General features: G+C 45.8%; 1 protein-coding gene across 3 annotated transcripts in view; it reads left to right on the top strand.

Annotated features, from left to right (window-relative positions):
* LOC144791743 (zinc metalloproteinase-disintegrin-like lachestatin-1) overlaps positions 1–25,823 on the top strand; it is a 4,387,327-nt gene that overhangs the window by 4,336,038 nt on the left and 25,466 nt on the right. For 2 of the 3 annotated variants that reach the window (XM_078666510.1, XM_078666512.1), the window contains one exon: positions 13,037–13,500. The exons of the other annotated variant lie outside the window; for it this stretch is intronic. In XM_078666510.1, the coding sequence (XP_078522636.1) occupies positions 13,037–13,089 (53 nt within the window). In that variant the 3' untranslated portion in view covers positions 13,090–13,500. Of the gene's footprint in view, positions 1–13,036; positions 13,501–25,823 lie in introns of those variants that run through there. 3 annotated transcript variants of the gene reach the window in all.

Here is a 25,823-nt window from a genome sequence, read left to right as displayed (position 1 = left end):
AAGTAGCGGGTCGGCTGTGCGAATAGTCCCAACGCAGCACAACGTCCAGATTTCCGGCGTGGGGCGTCGCGGGGGGTGGGTCATCAGTAGCAAACTGTTGTGCGAATAGTTCCAAGGCAGCAGAACGCGCCGAAATCTAGATGACACGAAAGTGATGTCTAGTAAGTTGCCACCCAGCAAATAACGGCATGGGGCGTCGCGGGGGGTGGGTCATCAGTAGCAAACTGTTGCGCGAATAGTTCCAAGGCAGCAGAACGATGGCACCAAGGTGATGTCCAGTAAGTTGCCGCACTGGTTTTGGTATCCTACAATGCTGCTCCGAATAACGGCGTGGAACGCCCCGGGGGAGGCGGCGTGAACGGGCCTCTCCAGGTGGAGTGTCATCTGTTGTAGTGGGGCGCCCCTTTACCGTTTCAGTTGCCATTCCGTCCGTTTTTGGTCCACTGTGTCAAAAGCCGCAATTCAGCTGAGTTGCGCCCACTCTTGCGGTGCAGCGATAGGCGGCTGTCACAGGACTCTCAAAATGGCGGCAGGCTGTTTCCTTTTTGGGCCTGGTCCACTGAAATGGCCCTGGGACACCTTGGAAATCGGACGCTTGTCTGCTAGGTCTTGGACCCCATTCTCGAAAGCGTCCCCTCCGCCTTGAGAATTCATCAAAAGTTTTGGGGGCTCCGACTCCTGCAGGCTTCTGGTGGGGAGCGGCTGCCATGATTGCTCGCGGAATGACCACGACTGAGCTACGAGATGGTGGTGCTTTCATGCTGACGCCAGCTTCAGTCTGAAACATCCAGAAACAAGGTGGGGCTTTCATCGTTTGGGAAAAAAAAAAAGTTTTCATCCTATGAAAAGTGTTGTTTTTAGGTCACATGATCAAGCCTTCCATCATTAGGAAACCAAAAGTAAAATGAACCAATGAAAAGTTTTATAAACAAGTCACATGACCTGTTATGCGGCATAGGGTATAAAATGCGGAGAAAATACGTTGGCACGTGAGGCGGCGTCAGTAGCGGACCGATGTGCGAATAGGCCTAAGGCAATACAACGCGCCAAGATCCGGATGGCACCGAGGTGGTGTCCAGCAAGTTGCAGCACTGGTGTGGCCATCCTACAATGCTGAAAGTCGGCGTGGGGCGCCCCGTTGGCCTGTGAGTTTGCGTCAGTAGCGGACCGATGTGCGAATAGGCCGAAGGCAGCACAACGCGCCAAGATCCGGATGGCACCGAGGTGGTGTCTAGTAAGTTGCCGCACTGGTGTGGCTATCCAACAATGCTGAAAGTCGGCGTGGGGCGCCCCGTTGGCCTGTGAGTTTGCGTCAGTAGCGGACCGATGTGCGAATAGGCCGAAGGCAGCACAACGCGCCAAGATCCGGATGGCACCGAGGTGGTGTCTAGTAAGTTGCCGCACTGGTGTGGCCATCCAACAATGCTGAAAGTCGGCGTGGGGCGCCCCGTTGGCCTGTGAGTTTGCGTCAGTAGCGGACCGATGTGCGAATAGGCCGAAGGCAGCACAACGCGCCAAGATCCTGATGGCACCGAGGTGGTGTCTAGTAAGTTGCCGCACTGGTGTGGCCATCCTACAATGCTGAAAGTCGGCGTGGGGCGCCCCGTTGGCCTGTGAGTTTGCGTCAGTAGCGGACCGATGTGCGAATAGGCCGAAGGCAGCACAACGCGCCAAGATCCGGATGGCACCGAGGTGGTGTCTAGTAAGTTGCCGCACTGGTGTGGCCATCCTACAATGCTGAAAGTCGGCGTGGGGCGCCCCGTTGGCCTGTGAGATGGCGTCAGTAGCGGACCGATGTGCGAATGGGGCCAAAGGCAGCGCAACAATATTTTCTGATTTGAAGACACCACAAGGCGCTGAGATGCCAAGATCCGGATGGCACCGAGGTGGTGTCTAGCAAGCTGTGGCACTGGTGTGGCCATCGTACAATGGTAAAAGTCGGCGTGGGGCGCCCTGTTGGCCTGTGAGATGGTGTCAGTAGCGGACTGATGTGTGAATGGGGCCAAAGGCAGCGCAACAATATTTTCTACTATATTTTCGGAGTAGAAGACACCACAAGGCGCTGAGATGCCAAGATCCGGATGGCACCGAGGTGATGTGTAAGTTGCGGACCGATGTGCGAATGGGGCCAAAGGCAGCTCAACAATATTTTCTGAAGAGAATACACCACAAGGCGCTGAGATGCCAAGATCCGGATGGCACCGAGGTGATGTCTAAGTTGCGGACCGATGTGCGAATGGGGCCAAAGGTAGCGTAACAAGATTTTCTGTATGGAAGATACCACTAGGCGTTGAGATGCCAAGATTCGGATGGCACCGAGGTGATGTCTAGCAAGTTGTGCCACTGGTGTGGCCATCGTACAATGGTAAAAGTCGGCGTGGGGCGCCCTATTGGCCTGTGAGATGGTGTCAGTAGCGGACTGATGTGCGAATGGGGCCAAAGGCAGCGCAACAATATTTTCTGACTGACACCACAAGGCGCTGAGATGCCAAGATCCGGATGGCATCGAGGTGATGTCTAAGTTGCGGACTGATGTGCGAATGGGGCCAAAGGCAGCGTAACAATATTTTCTGTATGGAAGATACCACTAGGCGTTGAGATGCCAAGATTCGGATGGCACCGAGGTGATGTCTAGCAAGTTGGTGTGGTCATCCTACAATGCTGAAACTCGGCGTGGGTCACCCCATTAGCCTGTGAGATGGCGTCAGTAGCGGACCGATGTGCGAATAGGCCGAAGGCAGCACAACGCGCCAAGATCCGGATGTCACCGTGGTGGTTTCATAGTTGAGAGGCACTTCATCTGCAGTGGGGCGCCGAGATCCGGATGGCACCGAGGTGATGTCTAGCAAGTTGCTGTACTGGTGTGGTCATCCTACAATGCTGAAATGTAGTGGGGCGCCCATTTACCGTTTCAGTTGCCATTCAGCTGAGTTTCGGCTGCTCTTGATGCTACAGCGACAGGCGGCTGCAAGAGGACTCTCAAAATGGCGGCCTGTTCTTTGGATTTGGGCCTGGTCCACTAAAATGGCCCTGGGACACCTTAGAACTCGGACGCTCGATTTTTTTTTCCTTTCCTGTACATGCAAAAAAAGGTAAATGCCCGGTATGTTACACGCTTCATCTGCCACGATGAACTCTCCAGAGGAACCGAAAAAAAATATAGTTGTGGTAACTATACCATGCATCGTCATATGGAGAGGTGGCACCAATTAATTATAGTGCTGCATAAAAGAGAGATTTGGAGGAGAACCCCTGACCTGCTAGTACATTCATCAAAGAAGTGGCACTGAGAGCTTCAGAGGCAAGGGAAACGGTCCCAAATATTTAGAAGAACTTTGGAAAGATTAAAATGACATGTTTAGATTGTGGTAAATTAATTTCATGTGGGCAGATGAGTGTTACTCTAATAAATACAGCATATGAACATCATCATAGTCGATGGTTGGTAGAGACATTTTGACTATATCCTGGACCTGCCCGTCCTCGCCCAAAATGGCGCCGGAATAAATGGGACTCGTAACTCCTTGTTGTGTACTGGTTGCAGAACCTTGAAATCACGAGATACGTATGCAGTTTTGAAGCACATGGCGGGCGGGGACGAGAATTGATTGAATATTTCGACATCCCTATTGATATTAAGTTCTGATGTGTTATTGATTACTGTACTGTTGAAAATTCGAATTAACGTCACCCATGGTACTTGCCCGCAAATGTATATCTAGATAATTTTATTGTAACTGGCCCTGTCGTATTTTAATTATAAAATGTACGTCCACCGATTCCGTAACTGTTAGACACCTTAGTTTTTGCAACCTAATGGCCCGCCCGTTACGTTCCTCTACAGTGTAAATGTCTATTCATCATATACGATTACAGTTTGCTCCGTGGCAGGCCCACGTGGTTATAGGCTCGTATTTGTATAATGAAATTTTCACAATAAAGGTTTTTAAAAGAAAACATGGTAGTAGTGTATACATTGGTAAAGTTTTTAATAATAGTCACTGTTTTAGAATCATTAAAAGGCAAGTGAAATAAAGCAGACCAATTACATGAAGGGTAAAAGGTATAATACGAAGGAACGCAGTAAAGATAAATGGTCAAGGGCTGTTGTGTTTTCTATTCCTGCAACATAAAGTGATCGATAAGAATCTCATATTCAGGCGTATCGGCGACTAAGACAGCAGGTCGACCCTCTTTTGCTCAACGGCTCCGTCATGGGACGAAGAAACGCTCTTTTTCTCGAAAAAAGAATATATTTTACTTGCAGGACAGTTGTAAAATTTCCGGGAAAGTACATTAGCCTGGAACATTATAACATATATTTAAGAGAAAATAATGTTCGGAAGTAATTAAAAGCGTAATTTTTAGGTGATATGACCAAGGCTTTCATCATTAGAATAAGAAAAGTAAAATGAACCAATGAAAAGTTTTATTAACAAGTCACATGACTTGTTATGCTTACGTTACGCGCTGCGCGCCCCGGATGACTTCCGGATGCGCTAACGCGGCGCGTCATATGACGCATTACGCGACAACGCAGGTCCAGAATATAGTCCAAATGTCTCCACCAACCAGCGGTCGAAACACAACCCCTTTCAGCAGGCTAAATAGTTCTGTTAAATGACAACAGAAGGGACAGGCAACAAGAACCATCAGTCAAAGAGGGGAGGGCTAGTTCTTCTCTACCGGGTTACATTGGGGCGCTACCGGAACTGATCGAATTGGTAGTCTACAGTGTTTCTGGATGTTTCAGACCGAAGCTGGGGTTAGCATGAGAGCAGCACCATTTCGTAGCTCCGTTGTGGCCATTCCGCAACCAATCATGGCAGCCGCTCTTTATCGTTATTTTGGGCGGGGTGGGTGGCGGAGCCGAGCTGTTTTGCAGCCATCATTGTGTGGAGTTCAGTTCATCTCACTAGTTTTGTATTTGTCATGAGGGGTTGTTCCTAATGTTTCTATTTTAGCGAGGTCAAAAAGAGATCCCATTAGTGGCCTACTGATTTTGCTCGATTCCTTTTCTTTTTTTTTACACGATTTTTCGTTATCTGCAAAGACTAAACAGAGTATTGCGACTCTGTGTTTGTTTGTAAATAGAGAATGAACCAAAGAGAACTAATTCTAAAACAGTAAATACTTGGATAACAATCAATCAAATGGAGAGAGAAGCAGGCACGACGGATTACAACGGGGGCAAAGGCCTGCGTTAACTACCTTTCACTATCTGCAAAGAGAGAGTACTCCTAATAGAAATGAGGGGGGGGGCACCATTCAAAGCAGATCAGTGTGCATAAACACGAAAATGTTTTCACTTACCACGTACTTGACATTCGACAGCTTATGATATTTGCTATTAAAAAACCATTGAAATTCACTGAAAAAACCATAGGTTATAGACCATATATAGTTAGGAATTAGCATTTACAAAACCTTGAAAATTCACTGAAAAAACCATAGGTTATAGACCATATATAGTTAGGAATTAGCATTTAAAAAACCTTATTTTACTCACACAAAACCAATGAAATTCCATATATAGTTAGTTGCACTAACTATATATTGCGCACCCGCAATCCACTGCTGATGATGTCACATATTACATCATTCATGACATGGTCAGTGACATCACTGATGACATCTCAAATGACATCACTGATGACATCACTGATGACATCTCAATTGACATCACTGATCACAACACTGATGATATCATTCATGTGATAATACGATGCACGTCATCACACTCTAATATTACCTTTGATACACCCAGTGTTAAACACAGACAACCATTCTTGAAGTCATTGACACACCAATACCAGTTACTACATATGCACACACTGATTCCTAGGTCTATACACACATCCACTCATTTACCCATAGAATTACTCATACATATAGTCACTCATCAATACAACACTATCATCTGCACTCAAACACCTATACAGACACTCACATTCTGCCACTCATCCATTGAGTTACTCACACATCTAGTCAGTCATGCAAAGATTCAATCACACTTCCATTTCCTCAACTATACAGTTATACACAAAACACCTTACTTATTCAAACATATACTAACATATACTTACTTTGGTACACAATTACTGATACAAGTACACAATGATCCATACAGCCACTCGCACAATTAGTGGCTCTTATGTATAGTCATTTATATATGCCAGCTACCTACACACACACTCAGTCTCCCATACAAATACTCGGGCAACCAATCAATAACACATATAGCCTGTCGTATAGCTACTGATCAACACATGCAGTAGCTTACACACCAGACATACTGTTGCCCACATTTAGACAGTTTAGTCACTAACCCATGCATTTAGTAAGACACATTTAATCACTCAATCATACAGTCAGTCACGCACCTACTGAATCTTTCATCCAGACACTTATATATCCTCTCATTCTTCAATATGTAAAACATATTTAAACTTTACAGAAACACACAGTCACTGGATGATGTCATCAGTGATGTCATCAGTGATGTCATTTGAGATGTCATCAGTGATGTCACTGACCATGTCATGAATGATGTAATATGTGACATCATCAGCAGTGGATTGCGGGTGCGCGATATATAGTTAGTGCAACTAACTATATATGGAATTTCATTGGTTTTGTGTGAGTAAAATAAGGTTTTTTAAATGCTAATTCCTAACTATATATGGTCTATAACCTATGGTTTTTTCAGTGAATATATATATATATATATATATATATATATATGCCGCAAAGCCCGCTCCTTACACAATTTCCCCCTCAGACTTGTGAAGAAAACAAGTGTAGACCCAAATTCAGTGCCAGTTTGATTTATTTAGAAACACCACCAGCCATCACGACGCATTTCGGCAGATCACCGCCTTGATCACATGACAACATTTGTGTGAACTACTTGCTTTTTTAAAGTGACAGTGCAACAACAGACATAGAAGACATATGCGCTTTCAAGCTCTGGTATTTCGTCATTGATGTCATATTTGTTCAACATGATAATCATTGTATAATACATTTTGATTCAAATATTTGATAATGGCATAAATGCTCATTTTTAATTTTTAGATGACATGCTTACTCATCACACAATATAAATACAAATCATTTGAAATATGATATTTGTTGTATGTCATTATACTGGGTGATGTCGTACTTTAAATGAGCTTTTCCGTCATCTTTGTCCATAAGTTTCTTATTTAAGTGATAACATAGAACCCATATGTAACCCTAATGGAAACATATTTTCTAAATGTGCAAAAAGTGCTAGGAGTAAAACCACCAGGTTATTCTCCTAAATGTGCAAACTTACAATTCAAAATAAAATGAAATAAATTGCAAAGGTGCCATATTAGTTATTTTAGAGACTATGGCCTAGATGTAGGTAAATGTGAATTACCGATTCATAAATACCGAATTTTACCGTTTCGGTATTCATGAATCGGTAATTCAAATGTAGGTAGAAATTCGGTAACAAATACCGAATCGGTATGATTCGGTATTTACCGATTCTGTAATTACGGAATCGGTATTTGTCATTGATTCCTATGGGCCTTGAAGTCCATAGGATTCAATTGCAGATACCGAATCGGTAATTACCGAATCGGTAAAAATACCGAATTTACAAGGGGGACAGGGTGTCACTTTGACACCCTGTTGCACCCCTGTTTCTGGCTTGTGTGCCATGTGACACACATACATGCCCTTAGGGCATGTCTGTGTGCCACATGGCACAGGTGTATATGCACAGATGTGCATGTACACAGGAATTCGTTATTTACCATGGAATAGTATTCCATGGTAAATAACGAATCGGTAAGGGCCTGTGGCACTGATTACAGTGCCACCTACATATTGATTTACAGAATCGGTAAATTTACCGATTCGGTATTTTACCGACTCTGTATATTTACCGAATCGGTAAAATTACCAATTCTGTAAATCAATGGCCCTAAATTCAGTACTCACTGGATGTTCTTAAGTAAAGCTTAATGAATTGCTACTATGTATGCAAAATTATTATGTGCAAAATAGGCAATTTGTGCAAAGTCTCATGTATTGTAAAAAGTCGGGGGTACCATAAGAGGGATATATAGAGATATAGATAGATAAATGAATGATTCCCACAATTATAAATACTAACTTCTCAAAAAAAACGAATCCACTCTAAGCAATTTAAATTAAATTCATGCTTATCTTAAAAAGTTATGTAAATATAATTCATTCATTGCTAAAATGTCAGTAAAATCCACACTACAAAAAATATTTTTAGCATAAAAAATCCTATACATTATTTACAAAACATTTCATCATCTAGTCATACAGAAAACTAAAATGATCATTGGTGCAAATTGAGATAGCATAATGGATAACAAGATATGCAACTACTTCTTCTTGTGTCACTGATATCTCTATAGAGGTGACCATTGGCATAAAGTACATGGGTGGCGTTAATTAGTCTTGGTATGTGTACAGATCCTCACTCATATTAAGCCCGTTTGGCTGTTTACGTCGATTGGAAACCCACTACATATTACAGCTCGACACTAATTTCCCCTCCCTGTTACCACCTCTTCTTTGCATTGGAACAGTGTCTATAATATAATACTTCAAATCCTTTGTGTTTCCCCCATGATGCTCTCTGAAGTGGCGTGCTACTGGGTAATTAGGGCCATCGTTGTTTATAGCCCTAATGTGCTGTAACACCCTTTTATGCATTGCGAACTTAGTACTTCCTATGTACTTTAAGTTGCAGCTACATTCTAGCACGTACACTACATATTCACTTTTGCATGTTCAGTGATATTTGATCATTTGGGGTTTTACACTAAAGGCTGTCAGAAATGAAGTTTTGTTGATCCCAAAGGAGCAGGCTTTACAACTTGAACATCTAAAAAAATCCCTTCCTGGGCGTGAGCCACCCAGCATCTTCCTTACACTCTGGGCTGCTTTTTACCAGAATGTCAGCCATGGAAGTAGATTTCCTATAAGTTAATAAAGGAAATTCTGGAAGTAAGTTACCTATGACGGAATCATCTTTAACAATGTGCCAATTACGCTGAATGATCTTGCGTAATTCTTTTTGTTGTCGGCTAAAAGTTAAAATTAGTCTTGGAGAATCCTCAGTGTCTAACACATTACTTACTTGACTAATTTCGGGGAGTTTCCTTTCCTTAAACAGATCTTCCGTCGCTTTTAGCCTTGACTTCCTGATAGCTGTGCCAATTGTCTTGGCACTATATCCACGATCAAAAGAGCGTAACTTACTTTCTTGTTGATGTTTGTTCAACTCCAAATCACTACTGCAAATCCTCCGCAGTCTAAGCATAGGGGATGCTGTGAATTAAATGCGGGGGATGCGCACTTGTTGCATGAAGCAACGTATTGCCTGCGGTTTCCTTACGGTACAACGATGTATTTATTTACATCATTGAAATTGATCCATTTAATAAAATCCTCAGCTTCACTAACTGTTCCGTTCTAGATAATAATGAGGTCATCAATGTATCTTAGCCAGGACACTATGTTTCCCCTGTATGTGTCTTGATATTGCCTTCTGAGGACCAGCTCCTCCCACCAGCCCATAAAAATACAGACATAACAGGGCGAGAAGCTGACCCCATCGCAACCCCCTATATCTGTCGGAACATTTGTTTTTTTAAAAGAAAGAAGTTATGTTCTAGACAAAAGATCAACATATCCATCAACATCCTATTGTGTTGTGTAAATTCTATGGATCTTTTAGATAAAAAGTACTCAACCGCTTTCAAGCCATCTGCATTCCTTATGCAGGTATACAGTGAGGACACGTCTAAGGTAATTAATAGGTATCCTTCCTGTCATTTAACTTTGCCAATTTTGCAAATAAAATCACCTGTATCCTTTACAAAGATTCCAACCCTTGTACATGTTCTTGTAGAAAGAAATCTATGTATTTTGATAGATTTTCTAAGGGTCCATCACAGGCCGCTATGATTGGTCTTCCTGGCAGTCATTCCTCATTTTTATGGATCTTCGGTATGAAGTATATAACAGGTGTTTCCGGATGTTCCTTTTTTTAAAACTTGAATTCTTCTAAACTCAAAAGCCCCAAACTTTTCCAGGCAAGTAATTTGTTGCAAAGTTCATCCTGCATAATTTTGTACTGCATAGGGGAACTTCTGTGATAACATTTGGTATCATTTAATTGGCTGTTTGATATTCAGAGAGCGGGCAGAGCACTATGTTCCCCCCTTGTCGGAGTTCTTTATCACAATGTTGTTTTCCTTTTTCAGTATGTCCATTAACTGTCCATATCTTCTTTCTTGTCTAGTGAACTTTCTTCTAGTCATGTGTGTTGTTACATTGAGTTTTTTAACTTGCGCCACTACTATTTCATTAAAAACATCAATTGGATCGTTGGCCATCACTGGAATGAATTTTGATTTCTTCTTAAACGTTGTCATAGGTTTTTTGTTTCCTATTCCCACCATCTCCTGTGTATTTAGTTGGGGGTATCCTTCCATGTTAATTCCAGTTTGTTGCTGAGGATTACTGGCCTGAGATCCGGTGGATGAATAACCATTGATTGGAGATCTGATAATAGATCATAGTCTCCTGCTGCTAAATTTGGAATATTAGGCCTCTGTGATGGACAGGGTCCATGTTTGACGTTCAATTGTAATTTGTGAAATTTCTGAAGTTTGAGCTTCCGTATGTATTGAAACACATCTGCCCTTGTTTGTGTATATTCAAAATTGGATTCTAGGCAATACGAGAGTCCTAAAGAGAGTAATTGGGTTTCAGCTGCTGATAAATTGATTTTAGCCAAATTGATGATGGTATTGCCATTCAATTGATTATCTGGGGTTTCTTTATTTACTTGGATTGTTTGTTTTTCCATGTCCCCTGACCCCATCTCCTCGTTTGGTCCTGTTGCTTTTTGGCGGCCCTCCTCCTTTCCCTCCTTCTGCGCCATTTTTTGCCGCCGGCGCTACTCTGGGACGGAGGGTTTCCCGCCGACTGCGTCTGATGTATTCCAATTCCTCACCGATTGTGAGCTTTATCTTATTTCACTGCTCATCACGTCCTTCAGGGTCTGATTCACTGTCAGCTGCTGAGCTCACTTCTGATATTGATGACACTTCAGGCTCTGGCTCCTCAGCTATCTGGGAAGACCTGTTTTCATTTTGTTGACTTTTTTCACTGTGGCGTTGCGAAATGTATCGTATTTTCTTGAAAAAGTGAATATTTGTCCATTCTCGTAATCCTGCTTATCCCTTCTAAATTTATAGGTCTTACGAGCTTTTATCTTTTCTTCCTCTTTTTGTAATCTTTGCTCCATTTCCTCATCCATTTTAGTTTTTTGTTGTAGTGGGTCATTCATTGCTTGAATTTTATTCCTTAGGGCATCTATTTTAGGAATCAATTCCTCCCGATCACTTTCTGCATATTTTACTAGTAATTCCACCAGTTTGCGGGAAGAGTCCAGATTACATTGGGCCCATTCTGCCATTAGGTTTGGATTGGGTGTATCATAACTCGGGGCAATCATTATCCTCAAGCCCCTTGGTATACACCCCACATCCAAGTACCTCTGTAGGGATTTTGACTCCCACCACTTTGCAGTTTCTCGGCGTATCAGCTTCTCAAGCATTTTGTATTTGTCCCTCAAACCAGCCCCCTCAAACCAGCCCCCCCGGCATTGCTGTTCTCACGGCACTCTTGTTAGTTATTTTTGGCTATGTCGCCACATTCGCAAACATCTCCTCTGCGGCACTCTCTCGGTTCCGCAATGTTGTGGCTGACATGGTGGCAGTTTCAATATCTTGTTTATTATTTTTACGCCGTCAACGCTTGACATAGATGGGACTACTTTATGCACACCTCCCCACCTGCCGTACTATCTGGAACCTGTTGGTCAGTTACCGCTTGCTCCGGCCTCCTTGCTCCGCTCCTCTGAGCTGCGCCCTGGTTGCCTGAGGCTAAGCCGCTTCCGACTCCTCCGGTGGGACAGTGTTTCCTTGCAGCAGGGGGCTCCGTGCATTTCCGTCTCCGGGTTGTTCAGGATCGGTATCCAATCCAGGGAGACTTGACTGGACACGGACACCTATGACTCTCCTTCTTCCACGGAGCCAACAATCGAGGAGGGAGTCTACGTCACTGGGGAAAGCCGTTCAGCGCCAATTATGCCGTAAAGCCCGCTCCTTACACAATTTCCTCCTCAGACTTGTGAAGAAAACGAGTGTAGACCCAAACTCAGTGCCAGTTTGATTTATATAGAAACACCACCAGCCATCACAACGCGTTTCGGTAGATTCCTGCCTTGATCACATGACAACATTTGTGTAAACCACTTCCTTTTTTAAAGTGACAGTGCAACAATAGACATAGAAGACATATGCGCTTTCAAGCCCTGGTATTTCGTCATTGATGTCATATTTGTTCAACATGATAATCATTGTATAATACATTTTGATTCAAATATTTGAGATATATATATATATAATATATATATATATATATATATATATATATATATATATATATATATATATATATACGTGGGTTTGTGTCTTACAACCACCCCACTACCTTCTATGCCTTTCCTCTCAAAGCTATGCTCTTTGCTCTCCAGCATTGCATTAACAGGCTCTCAAAGAACCCTGTCAGAAGGGTCTCGATTCCCCTAGTGACTTTGCAGATGTTGATAGGTCATAGCAGTAAATAACCAGATTTAGAGTCTGGTATTCATGATTGTGGTTGTCAATGAGAGCTATACATACCAATGGCATACATGTTGTCCTCTTTCAATAAAACATGGTCTGTGTGGCTTTTTGCAAAACTGTGTTTCATTATGTATAGAATTCTTTGGACATTAGAGGGCGTGATGACAGTAAATCTTATAAAAATGGTTCTTGATAGCACTGCAACTGTAAATTCAGTGCATACAATTAATTGAAAAAACAACTTTGAAACAATGTATGTAAATGTATTTTTGGGATTACTAAACAACATTTATTTGATTATACTAATTGTTGTTCCCTAGATCTGCAACTCTTGATCCTTCTACTGTTGACAGCAACAATCTCAAGGAACTAGATGAAGTAACTACGGTCGGATTACAAACAACAGCATCACATTTTAAGTCCTCAATGAGCACTATTGTTACAGTGTGCCTGCCAGAAAATGTGTACTATCATCAATTCGAACTTCGAAGCTATCTCTGTTACTTGTTGTGTGGCACAATGTGGACAAAAGTTATGAAGTGTACCCAGAGACCTCAAACAAATGACCTAGCAATAGGCTTAGGTATAGAATGCAAGAACTGTAATAAAGTTTATTGTTTTAGATGCAGTTGGTATCAATTTGAATGCATGCATGTTTTCATATATGAGACAACTTTACTACGTGAATATGTGTTTTACATGTATATTGTTGTACCCCTCCCTTCCCGATTGCACATACATCCCACAATTTGAAAGTTAAAATAAAATATACGGCACAACAATTGAAAGATCCCTTCTTGGAATTTGATTTGTAAATACTTGCATTGAGAAAGTGTTTTATGTTATTGAGTATTATCTTTGTTGATTGATTATAAGGAATTATTTGGAGACCCTGTTTCATGCGTTCATGTATATATATGTCTCTTGCACACATCGTTATTATTTTTAAGTGTATTAATTCTCCTAATAGCTGAGCTCACATAAAGTAATAACAACATAGGGGCCTATTTACGAACTGCATTTTGTAGTATAATTAGTAATACTACAATAGTGCCACTAAAGTACTACAAAATGCTATTCACAAACCAATTAGTGCAAATCTCCACCTTCACCTCTCCTATCTTTTTAAAGAGAGATTCTCACGCATGTAAGTTTACTACTTAGTAATAAATGTGGGAGGGATCAGGGGGAGTAATAAGTGGCTTACGTACTACTCAATGGAACATGTGGAGGGAGCAGTAAAGAGTGGTTTAGGCAGTGTTAGAGAGTGGTTTAGGGAGGGCCCTCCACACATCCACAAGAGAGTAAGCTAGCTATTCACAAACTGTATCTTTAAGGTTACTACAGCCAAAAAGGGCCCAACGCAATAGTAAATTACTCCAGCCCAGAGCTGGAGTAAGTCAAGCATTACACATGGTTAACAACTGGTACTGTAAAACCCTCCCACAGAAAATAATGGTGGTAGACACTTAAAATAAAAACCAGCACAAAATAATGTTAAAATAAAAAACATTATATTTGATCTGTTAGAGACTTTTACCAGTGGATTTCTCACCTTAGATATTCCTCAGGTGTCAGACAGGATCCAGGAGGTTTTTCGTGAGCAGTACCCCAGTGCACCATTAGGTGGCATCAATGGTCTCCACGTATGTGCCGTATATGACATTGTGATACAAATATAGGTGCCACCCAGGCACGCTGATATCAGTTCTTCTCTTCCTGCGTCAGCCAGCGCTGATCTGGAGAAGATCTATTCCCCAGTCAATTTTTGACTGGCCTTTTTTTGGGGTATTCTCTTTCTGGTGTGACAGGATGTCATCTCGAAAGACAGGCTTCAAGTCCTCCAGTGCCTGTCACCAGCCAATGTCAGTTTTGGACCGAAATGTTGTTTGCTTGTGGTGCTTAGAGCATGACCACGACCAGAAGTCATGTTTGGACTGCCGCCCTATGAATCCAAAGGCTTTGAGGGAGCGGTCCCTAAAGCCCATGGCAGTCCAGCATGTGACTCCTTTTAAATCGAGGTCTTAATGCGTTGAAGTCCCCTGGAGCATTTGCCGGGCCCAAAGTCCTCTTCATTTCACTCCAGGTCCTCAGGACATTCAGGTAAGAGGTATAAGAAAAAGAGTAAGAAGCTGAAGAGGACTTCAACTTCCCCCTGTCTGTCGGCAGATAGGACGAGGGGGAATCGGCATTCGAGGCCTCGCTTACCATTTGACCCTGCACCTTGGCTCGCTCCTTGGAGCCACAGTTGTCCGGAAGCTGGAGCACCCCTCCTAACTTAAAGAGTTCTATTTGGGTGGTCCAAACCCTCTGGTGTGGCTACGGACCCTGTGGGGTCAGAGGGTCTCTCCCTATGGTTTTGTGCCAGTGGCTCCGGTGGTCCGCCTTAGACACATTCCTGGATCCGGACTGGCACTGGTCGCACTGTGTTGACCTTCCCTGACACCGGTCCCAATGCCAATCTGGCCTAATCCCCGACTCTGACGCAGAGCCGGCGGCTCATCACCCAATGCTGCGTCCAATGCCGGCAGGGACTTTTTGCCCTAGATCAGAACCTAAGTCCTATTGTTATGGTTTAGGACTTGAGGAAGAATTGAAAGGGTCACTGGATCCTGAGGAATTCTGGCCCTATAAAGAACAACTGACGTTTGATTGGTACCTAGTCCAAACCCAACACTGGGGCTCCTGGGAGTTAGAACGATCACGCACTGCCATTGGCCCACTCCAGGAGACCTAAACCTCCTTACCCAACACCTTATCCCAGAGAGCTTGGTGGTCCAAAACTCAACTTCCTGGGGGGAATTAGCTTCCACTCCACCAGGATAAAAAATCAAAAAGAGTGGAGTCTTTGGGGAAGAAAATGTTTTCTTCTGCCAACGTAGCATTGTGGTCTGTAAACACTGCGTTTCATTTGAGTCACTACTCCCACACTTTATGGAACACAGTTCTGCAAGTGCTGCTACATGTGCCAGAGGAGGCATGTGCGTCCTCTCTCAGGCTGTTGCAGATGGGAGGGACGCAGCAAAGTGCGTAATTTGCTGCAAATTGGACAAAACCAGCATACTGGGCAGAGCGTTTTCAACATTGGCGCTGAGGCGCCACTCCTGGTTTAGGATGACTGGCTTTTTGGGGTATGTTCAGGCTTTAAGGATTTGCGGGCTACAGCCAAGTCCTTTGGCCTCTCGCCAGCCACACACCAGTCTCTGTATGCATAAGGGTACAGTGCCCACAGACCTCGTTGGTCCGGTAGCCAGTGGTCTAGTACATCCACCACTCTGCAGGTAGCTGCAGCCTTCAAGACCATCTAATCTACCCCTTTAAGATAATGGGAATCCAGTTAGAAGCAGGATTCACCATCACCTACCCCACTGGGCAGTCCATAACATCGGACAGGTGGATATTGCAGATTGACCAAAGGAGTAACTCACCCCCCTTGAGACTATCCCTCTCTCCATGCCACCATCTTAGGACCGGCTGATGGAGGATCGTCTATCCCTTCTCCATGAGGAAGCGGTGGCTCTAATGGTCAAGGGAGCCATGGAGAGGGTTCTAGTACCAGAAATAGGCTGTGGATTTTATTCCTGCTACTTTCAGGTCCCCAAAAAGGACAAGGCCTTCGTCCTATTCTAGATTGTCGAGCCCTAAACTTCTTCCTCAAGAAAGACAGTCAAAATGGTCATGTTGGCTCAGGTCTTGTCTGCCCTGCCTGCATTCTGTCCATCAACTGTTGTTTTTGCATTTGTCACCCCGAGTGGGACGGGTATACACAGACGTGAGTCCCATGCTCTCCATGCCACTGGAATCAACCTATCCAGGCTGATGAGGGCTGAAAGCCCGAAACCGGTCCTTGGATGCTTGTTTCCAGTCCAGTGTGGATCTGGCTTGGCAGTTCGAGCTGGACTGTTCCCATGGGGCACAGGGTTAAGACTGATTTGCATATGGCTGGGTTCAAACTGGAATGGCATGGTGAGCAAAATAACAATGGGTTTAGGCCCAGATCTCTGTACTGGGGTGAATGTATGACATTGTTCTGCATTCTGCCCATCAACTGTTGTTTTTGCATCAGGTCTGGTCTGCCCTGGACCCAGGAGACTGGATGGTAGCACTGAACTTGCAGGATGCCTATTTTCACATACCAAGCCTAACTGCCCATTGGCGCCATCTGAAGTTACTGTAATCCAGGAGCATTTCTTGTTCACTGTGTTCCCTTTTGTACTTACCAAGACCTCTTGTGTGTTCAACAAAGTGATGGTGGTGGCTGCAGCTCATCTGCGATGATTAAGGGTGCCAGTCACCCCTATCTCGATGACTGGATGTTGAAGGCAGGCTCGCCCCAGCCTGTCTTCTCCAACCTCCAGACTATTGCGACCCTCCTGCACTTGGTGCGGTTCACTGTCAATGTGCTGAAGTCACACTTACTCACTCTGAGACACTCTCTTTCAGCTGAGCAGTTCTAGGGTACAGCACAGTTTTGGGCTTATCCTCCAAAGCAGCGATTCCAGTATATTCAGCTATGATACAGGTTTTGGTAAGACTGACTCTGAGGCTTCTGTGCCTGATGGCCTCCTGCATCCCGCTAGTGACACATGCCTGCTGGAATATGCAAGCTCTGCAGGTGGACCTCACATTCCAGTGGGCGCAGCATCAGGGGAATCTCTCCAACACGGTCTGGATTTTGGAGGGCACTGTGAAAGACCTCCAGTAGTGGGTGAAGGGAAGGCTATGCAGGTGTTCATGAACAATACCACCACCATGTGGTACTGCAGCAAACAGGGCAGGAGGGTCATGGACTCTTTTTCAAGAGGCCCTGATTATCTGGAAATGGCTGGAACACCAGGACATATCTCTGGTGGTTCAAATTCTGGCTGGGTCTTTGAACACCAGAGCTGAAGAACTCATCCGAAGAAGCAGAGAGGATCATGAATGGCATCTCCACCCGGAGGAGTTCTGAGGTCTCTTTCAGCAGTGGGGAGAGCATTGGTTAGATCTGATCACCACCATCGGGAACGCTTAATGTCAGTCATTTTGCGTGCTGGAGTTTCCAAGGTCGATTCAGAAAAGGGGGTGGTGATGAACAGAGTGTCTGAATTAAGCAGACCACTCTTACCCAGTCCAAAGATCAGGGCTTGATCCATCACCGTTATTTAGCTCACTGCCCCATCCCAGCTCAGAACCTGGCTATATGCAAATTAGTCTGTCCCTGGCCCAGTGCATCATGGGAACAGGGCAGACCAAACTACCAAGCCAATTCTTCACCAGAAAGGAGACAAGCTACCGGGGACCGGTTTCTGGCATTTCAGCCTCGTCGGCCCGGCTTGCTTGAATCCTGATGGAGCAGTGAGCAAGGGACTCATGTCTGAGTATACCCTGCCACACCTGTAGTGGCCAAAAACGATTCAGAAAAGGGGGTGGTGATGAACAGAGTGTCTGAATTAAGCAGACCACTCTTACCCAGTCCAAAGATCAGGGCTTGATCCATCACCGTTATTTAGCTCACTGCCCCATCCCAGCTCAGAACCTGGCTATATGCAAATTAGTCTGTCCCTGGCCCAGTGCATCATGGGAACAGGGCAGACCAAACTACCAAGCCAATTCTTCACCAGAAAGGAGACAAGCTACCGGGGACCGGTTTCTGGCATTTCAGCCTCGTCGGCCCGGCTTGCTTGAATCCTGATGGAGCAGTGAGCAAGGGACTCATGTCTGAGTATACCCTGCCACACCTGTAGTGGCCAAAAACGATTCAGAAAAGGGGGTGGTGATGAACAGAGTGTCTGAATTAAGCAGACCACTCTTACCCAGTCCAAAGATCAGGGCTTGATCCATCACCGTTATTTAGCTCACTGCCCCATCCCAGCTCAGAACCTGGCTATATGCAAATTAGTCTGTCCCTGGCCCAGTGCATCATGGGAACAGGGCAGACCAAACTACCAAGCCAATTCTTCAAGGTGGCACTTGCCTGGAGACACTTATTACCTCAAGTGGAGCGTAGGCTCAATGTATGCCTTTCCCTCATACCAATCCTGCCCAGAGTTCTCAAGAAGATAAGGAATGGTAAGGTCCAAGTCTTCCTTGTGGCTCCGGACTTCCCATGAAGAGTCTGTTATCCAGAACGACTGGGCATGGATATCGATCCTTCATTGAGGCTGTGCCCTTTGGAGAATCTTCTGTCAATGCAGCAGGGGCAGGTTCTCCAACCAAATCTGTCACTCTCCTCCGATTTGCATGGCGATGGAGCGGTGACAGTTGACAGCTATCGATATTCTACCCAAAATCTATAGTGTCATTTTGGAAGCCCAGCGTCCCTCCTCCAAGTCAGAACACAGCTGCCATTGGAAGAAAATTATGGCATGGTGTGCAGGAAAAACATATTGATACCCTTTCCTACCCCCTTTCTGAGGTCTAACTCTTGATTCTTGCCAAGCAGGGCTCTGCTCTGGGCACTATCAAGGGCTATCTGTCTGCTCTTTCTGTTATTTTGTGGCTGGCTGACCAACCCTCACTGTGCAAGTCCCTTATTGTACATAGGTTCTTGAAAGGTGTTGTTCATCTCTTTCTTCCTTCGCAATTTATTATGCCTCAATGGGACCCCAATTTGGTTCTGATACTTTTAATGCATGCTTCCTTCGAGCCTCTACACAATTTTCTCCTCAGGCTTTTCACATTTAAAACAGCCTGCCTTTTAACAATTACATCTGCCCACAGAGTAGGTGAGCTGAAGGCCTTATCATTAAGCCGCCTTATCCCCCAGTATATCTTGACAGACTATTGCTTAGCACAAGTTCTTCCTGTCTACCGAAAGTGGTCACCCCATTTCATTTAGCCCAATCAATCACCTTGCCTACTTTTTTTGCTCCTCCACATCCCTCTAAAGAAGAGAAGCAATCCCACCGTCTGGACCCAAAAAGGGTTTTATTGTTCTTCCTTGACCACACAAAAGAGTTCTGAATGGATGACCAACTCTTCCTGGGATATGTTGATGCAAAGAAAGGTTGGGTGGTGCAGAAGCAAACCATCTCTAGATGGGTTGTGCCTGCATCAAAATCTGCTACGCACTAGCCAAGAAGCTACCTCTTGAAGGCTTACAAGTTCATTCTACCAGAGAAAAGCTTCAACTACTGCATTAGCATTGCGGTTCCAGTCTTGTACATTTGCCAGGCAGTATGGTGGGACTCTCTGCAAACGTTTACACATTTACCAATCACCGCTACCTGGACAGTCAGGTCCGGTGGGATGGGTACTTTGCCCATTTGATCCTTGTTTGAAATTGATCCACAAACCTACATCTGGGAATGCAATTGTTTGGGTATCTATTCCTTAGCTGGTAGAGACCATGGGATCTATTTAAAAGGATTTCACACTACAATATCTTCATTTTTTTGATACCTCGGTGGAGTTTCTTTTCACCATATTTATAAGAAGTTGCAAAGCCGCTTTAGAAACATTTTTACACAGTTAGTGACAACTTTCCACAGCGTCAGTTCAATTAGCCCGACATACTGAAAATGAGGTGCAAGGTAGGTGTTCCCGTAAGTAAATCTCCTACAAAAAAACACATTGCAATATTTACAAGGATTTCCTTGTACTTTGCTGAAAAAGAAAAACTGCAGCTAAGTCCCATTATTCAATCAATCAATCAATCATATAATTTGTAAAGCGCACTACTCACCCGTGAGGGTCTCAAAGCGCTGGGGTGGGGAATGCTGTTACTGCTCGAAAAGCCAGGTCTTGAGGAGTTTTCTGAAGGTCAGCAGGTCTTGGGTCTGCCGTAGGAGGGTGTTCTAGGTCTTGGCGGCGTGGTGGGAGAACGATCTGCCACTGGAGGTCACTCTTCGGAAGCGGGGGACTGTGGCAAGTGCAAGGTCGGCAGAGCGGAACTGGCGGGTGACGATATAGAAGCTGAGTCATCTGTTGAGGTATGTTGGTCCGGTGTTGTTGAGTGCATGGGTGAGGAGCTTGAAGTCAATCCTCTTGTTGACCCGGAGCCAGTGCAGGTCTCTCAGGTGGGGTGTGATGTGGCTGCGGCGAGGGATGTCAAGGATCAGGCGTGCAGAGGCGTTCTGGATGCGTTGGAGCCGTCTCAGGAGTTTGGCTGAGGCTCCTGTGAGAGGGCGCTTCCGTAGTCCAACCTGCTGCTGACGAGTTCCTGGGTGACCGTTCTTCTAGTTTCAGTGGGGATCCACTTGTAGATCCTGCGGACCATGCGGAGGGTGTTGAAGCAGGAGGAGGAGACGGCGTTGACCTGTTTAGTCATGGAGAGGGTGGAGTCGAGGATGACCCCTAGGTTGAGTGAGTGGTCGATGGGTGTTGGGGCAGTTCCCAGTGCGGTCGACCGCCAGGCGTCATCCCAGGCTGAAGGGGTGGATCCGAGGATGAGGACCTCCATCTGGTCCGAGTTCAGCTTCAGTCAGCTGTTCCTCATCCATTCGGCGACGGCCTTCATTCCTTCGTGAAGGTTGGTTTTGGCGGTGTGGGGGTCCTTGGTGAGGGAGAGGATCAGCTGGGTGTCATCGTCGTAGGAGATGATGTTTAGCTCGTGCCGATGGGCGACATGGGCGAGCAGTGCCATGTAGATGTTAAACAGAGTTGGGCTGAGAGATGAGCCCTGGGGTACGCCGCAGATGATCTCGGTGGCTTCGGAGCGGAAGGGGGGAAGGCGGATGCTCTATGTTCTGCCGGAGAGGAAGGAGGTGGTCCAGTCCAGGGCCTTCTCTTGGATCCCGGCGTTGTGGAGGCGTGTTTGTAGTGTGTGCTGGCAGACAGTGTCGAAGGCGGCTGACAGGTCCAGGAGGATGAGGGCAGCCATTTGTTCGTTGTCCAGCAGGGACTTAATGTCATCGGTGGCGACGATGAGGGTGGACTTGGTGCTGTGGTTGCTGTGGAACGCGGACTGGGAAGGGTCCAGGATGCTGTTCTCCTCGAGGTAGTGGGTCAGTTGTTCATTGAGTAAGCTTTGATCTGGGCGTGCTTCCAGCTCTCTGGAAAAGTTGCTGTATCAAAGAAGGTGTTGATGACTTTCCAGAGATGGGGTGCGATGGCTGTGCTGGCTATGTTGAAGATGTGGTGTGCGCATGGGTCTGACGGAGATCCGGAGTGGATGGTCGTCGTTGATGTTGGTCGAGGGGAGCAGGCGGTTGGTGCGGGTGGTGGTCGTGGGGGCGGAGGTCTCAGTGGCTGTCGGGGCGGTCGTGGCATTGAAGTTGTCGTGGATGTCTGCGATCTTGCGGTGGAAGAAGGTGGCCAGCGAGTCGCAGAGATCTTGCGAGGGTGGGATGTCGTTGGTGTTGGAGCTGGGGTTGGAGAGTTCCTTCACGATGTTGAAGAGCTCTTTGCTGTTGTGCGCATTGTTCTCTAGGCAGTCTTTAAAGGAGGCCCTTTTTGCGGATCTGATGAGGTGATGGTGTCTGCGGGTGGCGTTCTTGTGGGCTGCGTGGCTGTCTGGTGTTCGTTCATGGAGCCAGATCTTCTCCAGCTTTCGGCAGGTTTGCTTGGAGTCTTCAGTGAACCAGCTGACTTTCTTGTTGGTGTGACTGTTGGAGGGTTTCTTGATTGGGGCGAGGTTGTTCGCGCAGTCGTTGATCCACTATCTGAGGTTGCGGGCAGAGGTGTCGGGTCGGTGGGGTCGGCGGGTGGGCTCTGGGTGAGGGTGGTGGTTAGCTGGTCTTCGGTGACTTTGCTAAAGCAGCGGCGAGGCATCTCTTGGGTGCGATGGTGCATGGTGGGTTTCTTGAATGTGAAGTGGATGCAGTGATGGTCGGTCCAGTGGAGTTCGGTGGTGTGCTTGAAGGAGACGTGGGGGCTTGCGGAGAAGATGGGGTCAAGCGTGTGACCGGTGGAGTGGGTGGGTGTTGTGACAAGTTGTCTGAGTCCAATGTTGGCTTGGTTGTCGATCAGGGTGGTGAAGTTGGTGTCGTCGTTGTTCTCGAGGTGGAAGTTCAGGTCCCCGAGGAGGATGTAGTCTGTGGAGGCGAGGGCGTGTGTGCTGACAAACTCGGCGATGGAGTCGCTGAACTGTGGTCGGGGTCTGGGGGTCTGTAGATGAGGGTTTCTCTGAAGGTGGTGTTGGTGTGGATCTGGAAGTGCAGGTGTTCAGTGGTGCTGAGGGTGTCGTCGGTGTTGGTTTGAGACTCTGAGCGTGTTCCTGTGGACGATGGCGATTCCTCCTCCTGCTCCATTAATGCGGTCCCTGTGGGTGATCTTGTAGCCTTCCGGGATGGTTATGGCTATGTCGGGTGCTGAGGGGGGTTCAGCCAGGTCTCCGTCAGGAAGGCGATGTCTGGGGAGGTTGAGTTGAGTAGGTCCCAGAGTTCAACGGCATGTTTGCGGGAGGAGCAGGTGTTGAGAAGGATGCATCTTAGGTGGTTTGGTTCTTTCCTGATCGTCAGCATGGTGGGGCGGATGCTTGTGAAGCTGCAGTTCTGGCAGGTGAAAGGTCCGTGGGTGTGCTGCGTGGTGGCCAGGAAGCAGGTGTTTTATCATCCAGTGTTGAGTGCGTGGAGGGTTCTGGCATCGTAGCGTGTCGGGCGTTCCTGGGGTCCAGGGGTCCAGGGGTCCTGGCGCTGGGCGTGGTCCAGGGGTCCTGGCGCTGGGCGTGGTCCAGGTGCGGACGGGCACAGACAGGCTTACCTTAGGCACGCCAGCGGCACGCCCGCTGCGCGCGGCCTCCATATGAGGGGATGTGGGAGGGAGGAGCAGCTGGGAGGCGGGAGTGGGGCGGCAAATGGGATTACAGGGTGGCTGGGCCACAGGACACAGCGGCGGGAAAAACGGGGAGCGGCAGCAGGGGGACTGGGCACAGGAAGGAAAAACAAGTTTAGGCAAGAAAACCAGTACAGTACAGGCACAGAGGAATAAAAACAAATCGTGGCAAGAAAGCAAGTACAGGCACAGAGGAATAAAAACAAATCTGGGCAAGAAAGTAAGTACAGACACAGAGGAATAATAACAAGTTTTTGGAAAGAAAACAAGTACACGCACAGAGGAATAAAAACAAGTCTGGGCAAAGAAAGCAAGTACAGGCACAGAGGAATAAAAACAAGTCTGGGCAAGAAAGCAAGTTACACACAGGGGAAAAATACAATATTAGGCAAAAACAATGCTGGCAGAGCCGTGCAGCAGCGTGGGGAGCGACCTGCCTGCGTGCAGGGTCAGAGTCTTTAAATGCTAGGAATTACCTTAAAAATGATGCTAATACACTTGGATAAATGTAGAACACACCTAAATCATCCAGGAAAGCTAAACTATGCCATGGATCTTCTGCTATTGCAGCTAAGTGCACCAAGAAGACCACCACCACCACCACAGAAGGAGAGCCGGAGAATGGAGCTGATCTATCATCAGAGGATCACCCTCCTTCACCTCAGGCAAGAGGAGGTCATAGCCCATTACAGGCTTAAGGGGGAGTCCATTGTCTGCCTCCTAAAACAGATTGCGCCAAGGCTGCAGTCCACGCCCCAGCACTGCACCAACATCGCTCTGCAGACCAAGCTACTTGCTGTCCTACACATGCTGGTGTCAGGAACATTTCAACCTGCCACTAACATAGTGGTAGGAGTATCACATGCATCCTTCCCCAGGTTCCTCCCCACTATCCTGGATGCCAATGAAAAGCCTGATGCCACAGTACCTCCACTTCCCCAACACTGTGCAAGAACAACAGGACAACAAGCAAGGCTTTTATGCCATTGCTGGCTTCCCACATGTGTTTGAGGCAATGGACTGCACACATGTGCAACGTGTGCCTCCTGCTGAAACTGCACACATATACCGCAGCAGAAGGCACAGCTACTACATGAATGTGCAGGCACTTGTGGACAATCTGGGTATATTCTTAAATGTGCTTGCTAGGTACCCTGGCAGTATGCACAACTCATAAATCTTCCGCCAATGTGCCATCAACCAGAGTTTCCAGAATGGGACCTATGTGAATGGCCTGCTTGTTGGTAAGCTGGTAAGTTGGCAACAACTCTAACACATGGCAGACCGCAAGGCACTCAATCATGTAGGAAAACAATGTCAAAATGGTCATGTTTTTATTCCACTGTGCATACATTGTTGCTTTGGCAACATTTATCTTCATATATATAATGCAAAAGTACAACAGATAAGGCCAGATGTGTGACCCTTCCAATTTGCATTGTTTTGCATTTATATATATGAGGCAGGTACAATTAAGAATGGCTAGCACTCCCAGGGATGGTGGCCTGCTGGGGTGAGTAGGCCACCAGGGCTGTGACTGCTTTTGAAATAAAGCAGTTATTTTTTTAATTGCAGCCCATTTTCCTTAAAGGAAAACGGGATGCATTTAAAAAAGAAAAATGAAACTTTAGTATTTCATTTTTTAAGAGTAGGCAGTGGTCTGTGTCACCACTGCCTGTTCTTTATAAATATTTTCACTGCCAGTCACAAAGAGGAAGGGGTCCCCGGGTGACCCCTTCCCATTTGTGAGTGGCTTACCATCCATTTTAAATGGGTGGTAAACTGCGAATGTTTTGCGGCCACAAAAAATCTTACATTGAAGTGCGAATCAGTAGTAGGAAAAGATGTCCTTGGCACCCCATTCCTAATAGTGAGTCGCAAAACCTATTTAGCGAGTCAGTAATAGGTTACCGAGTCGCAAAATAGGGTTTGTAAATAGGGCCTATTTTGCTGTCCCAAACAGGCCGATTTCCATTTTGTGACTGCAATAAATGGTCCTACATCTGGCACATAGTTTATACGTCGTACGAGTAAGTGCATTCTGTGAATAGCAAAATGAGTAAGAGCCTTCTGTGAATACCAAAATGAGTAAGTACCTTCTGTGAATACCAAAATGAGTAAGTGCCTTCTGTGAATACCAAAATGGTAGTAAGTTTAGGATTTTGTAACAAGGTAGTTCTGTGAATCGGGCCCTAAGTTGCTGTGGCAACATATCTCTCCATACATACAATGCGAAAATACAATATATAGGGCCAGATGTATGACCCTTCCAATTGGGTCAGCAGACCACCATGTTTGTGACTACTTTTAAATAAAGCAGTTTTTTTTTCAATGCTGCCCATTTTCCTTAAAGGAAAATGGAAGGCATTTAAAAATGAAACATTACTGTTTTATTTTTTCAAAAGTAGGCAG

This window comes from Lissotriton helveticus, chromosome 11 (assembly GCF_964261635.1).
Source record: "Lissotriton helveticus chromosome 11, aLisHel1.1, whole genome shotgun sequence".
Classification (NCBI taxonomy): Eukaryota; Metazoa; Chordata; class Amphibia; order Caudata; family Salamandridae; genus Lissotriton; species Lissotriton helveticus.
Note: the sequence above shows the minus strand (reverse complement) of the source record. Positions and strands in the feature narration are given on the sequence as shown.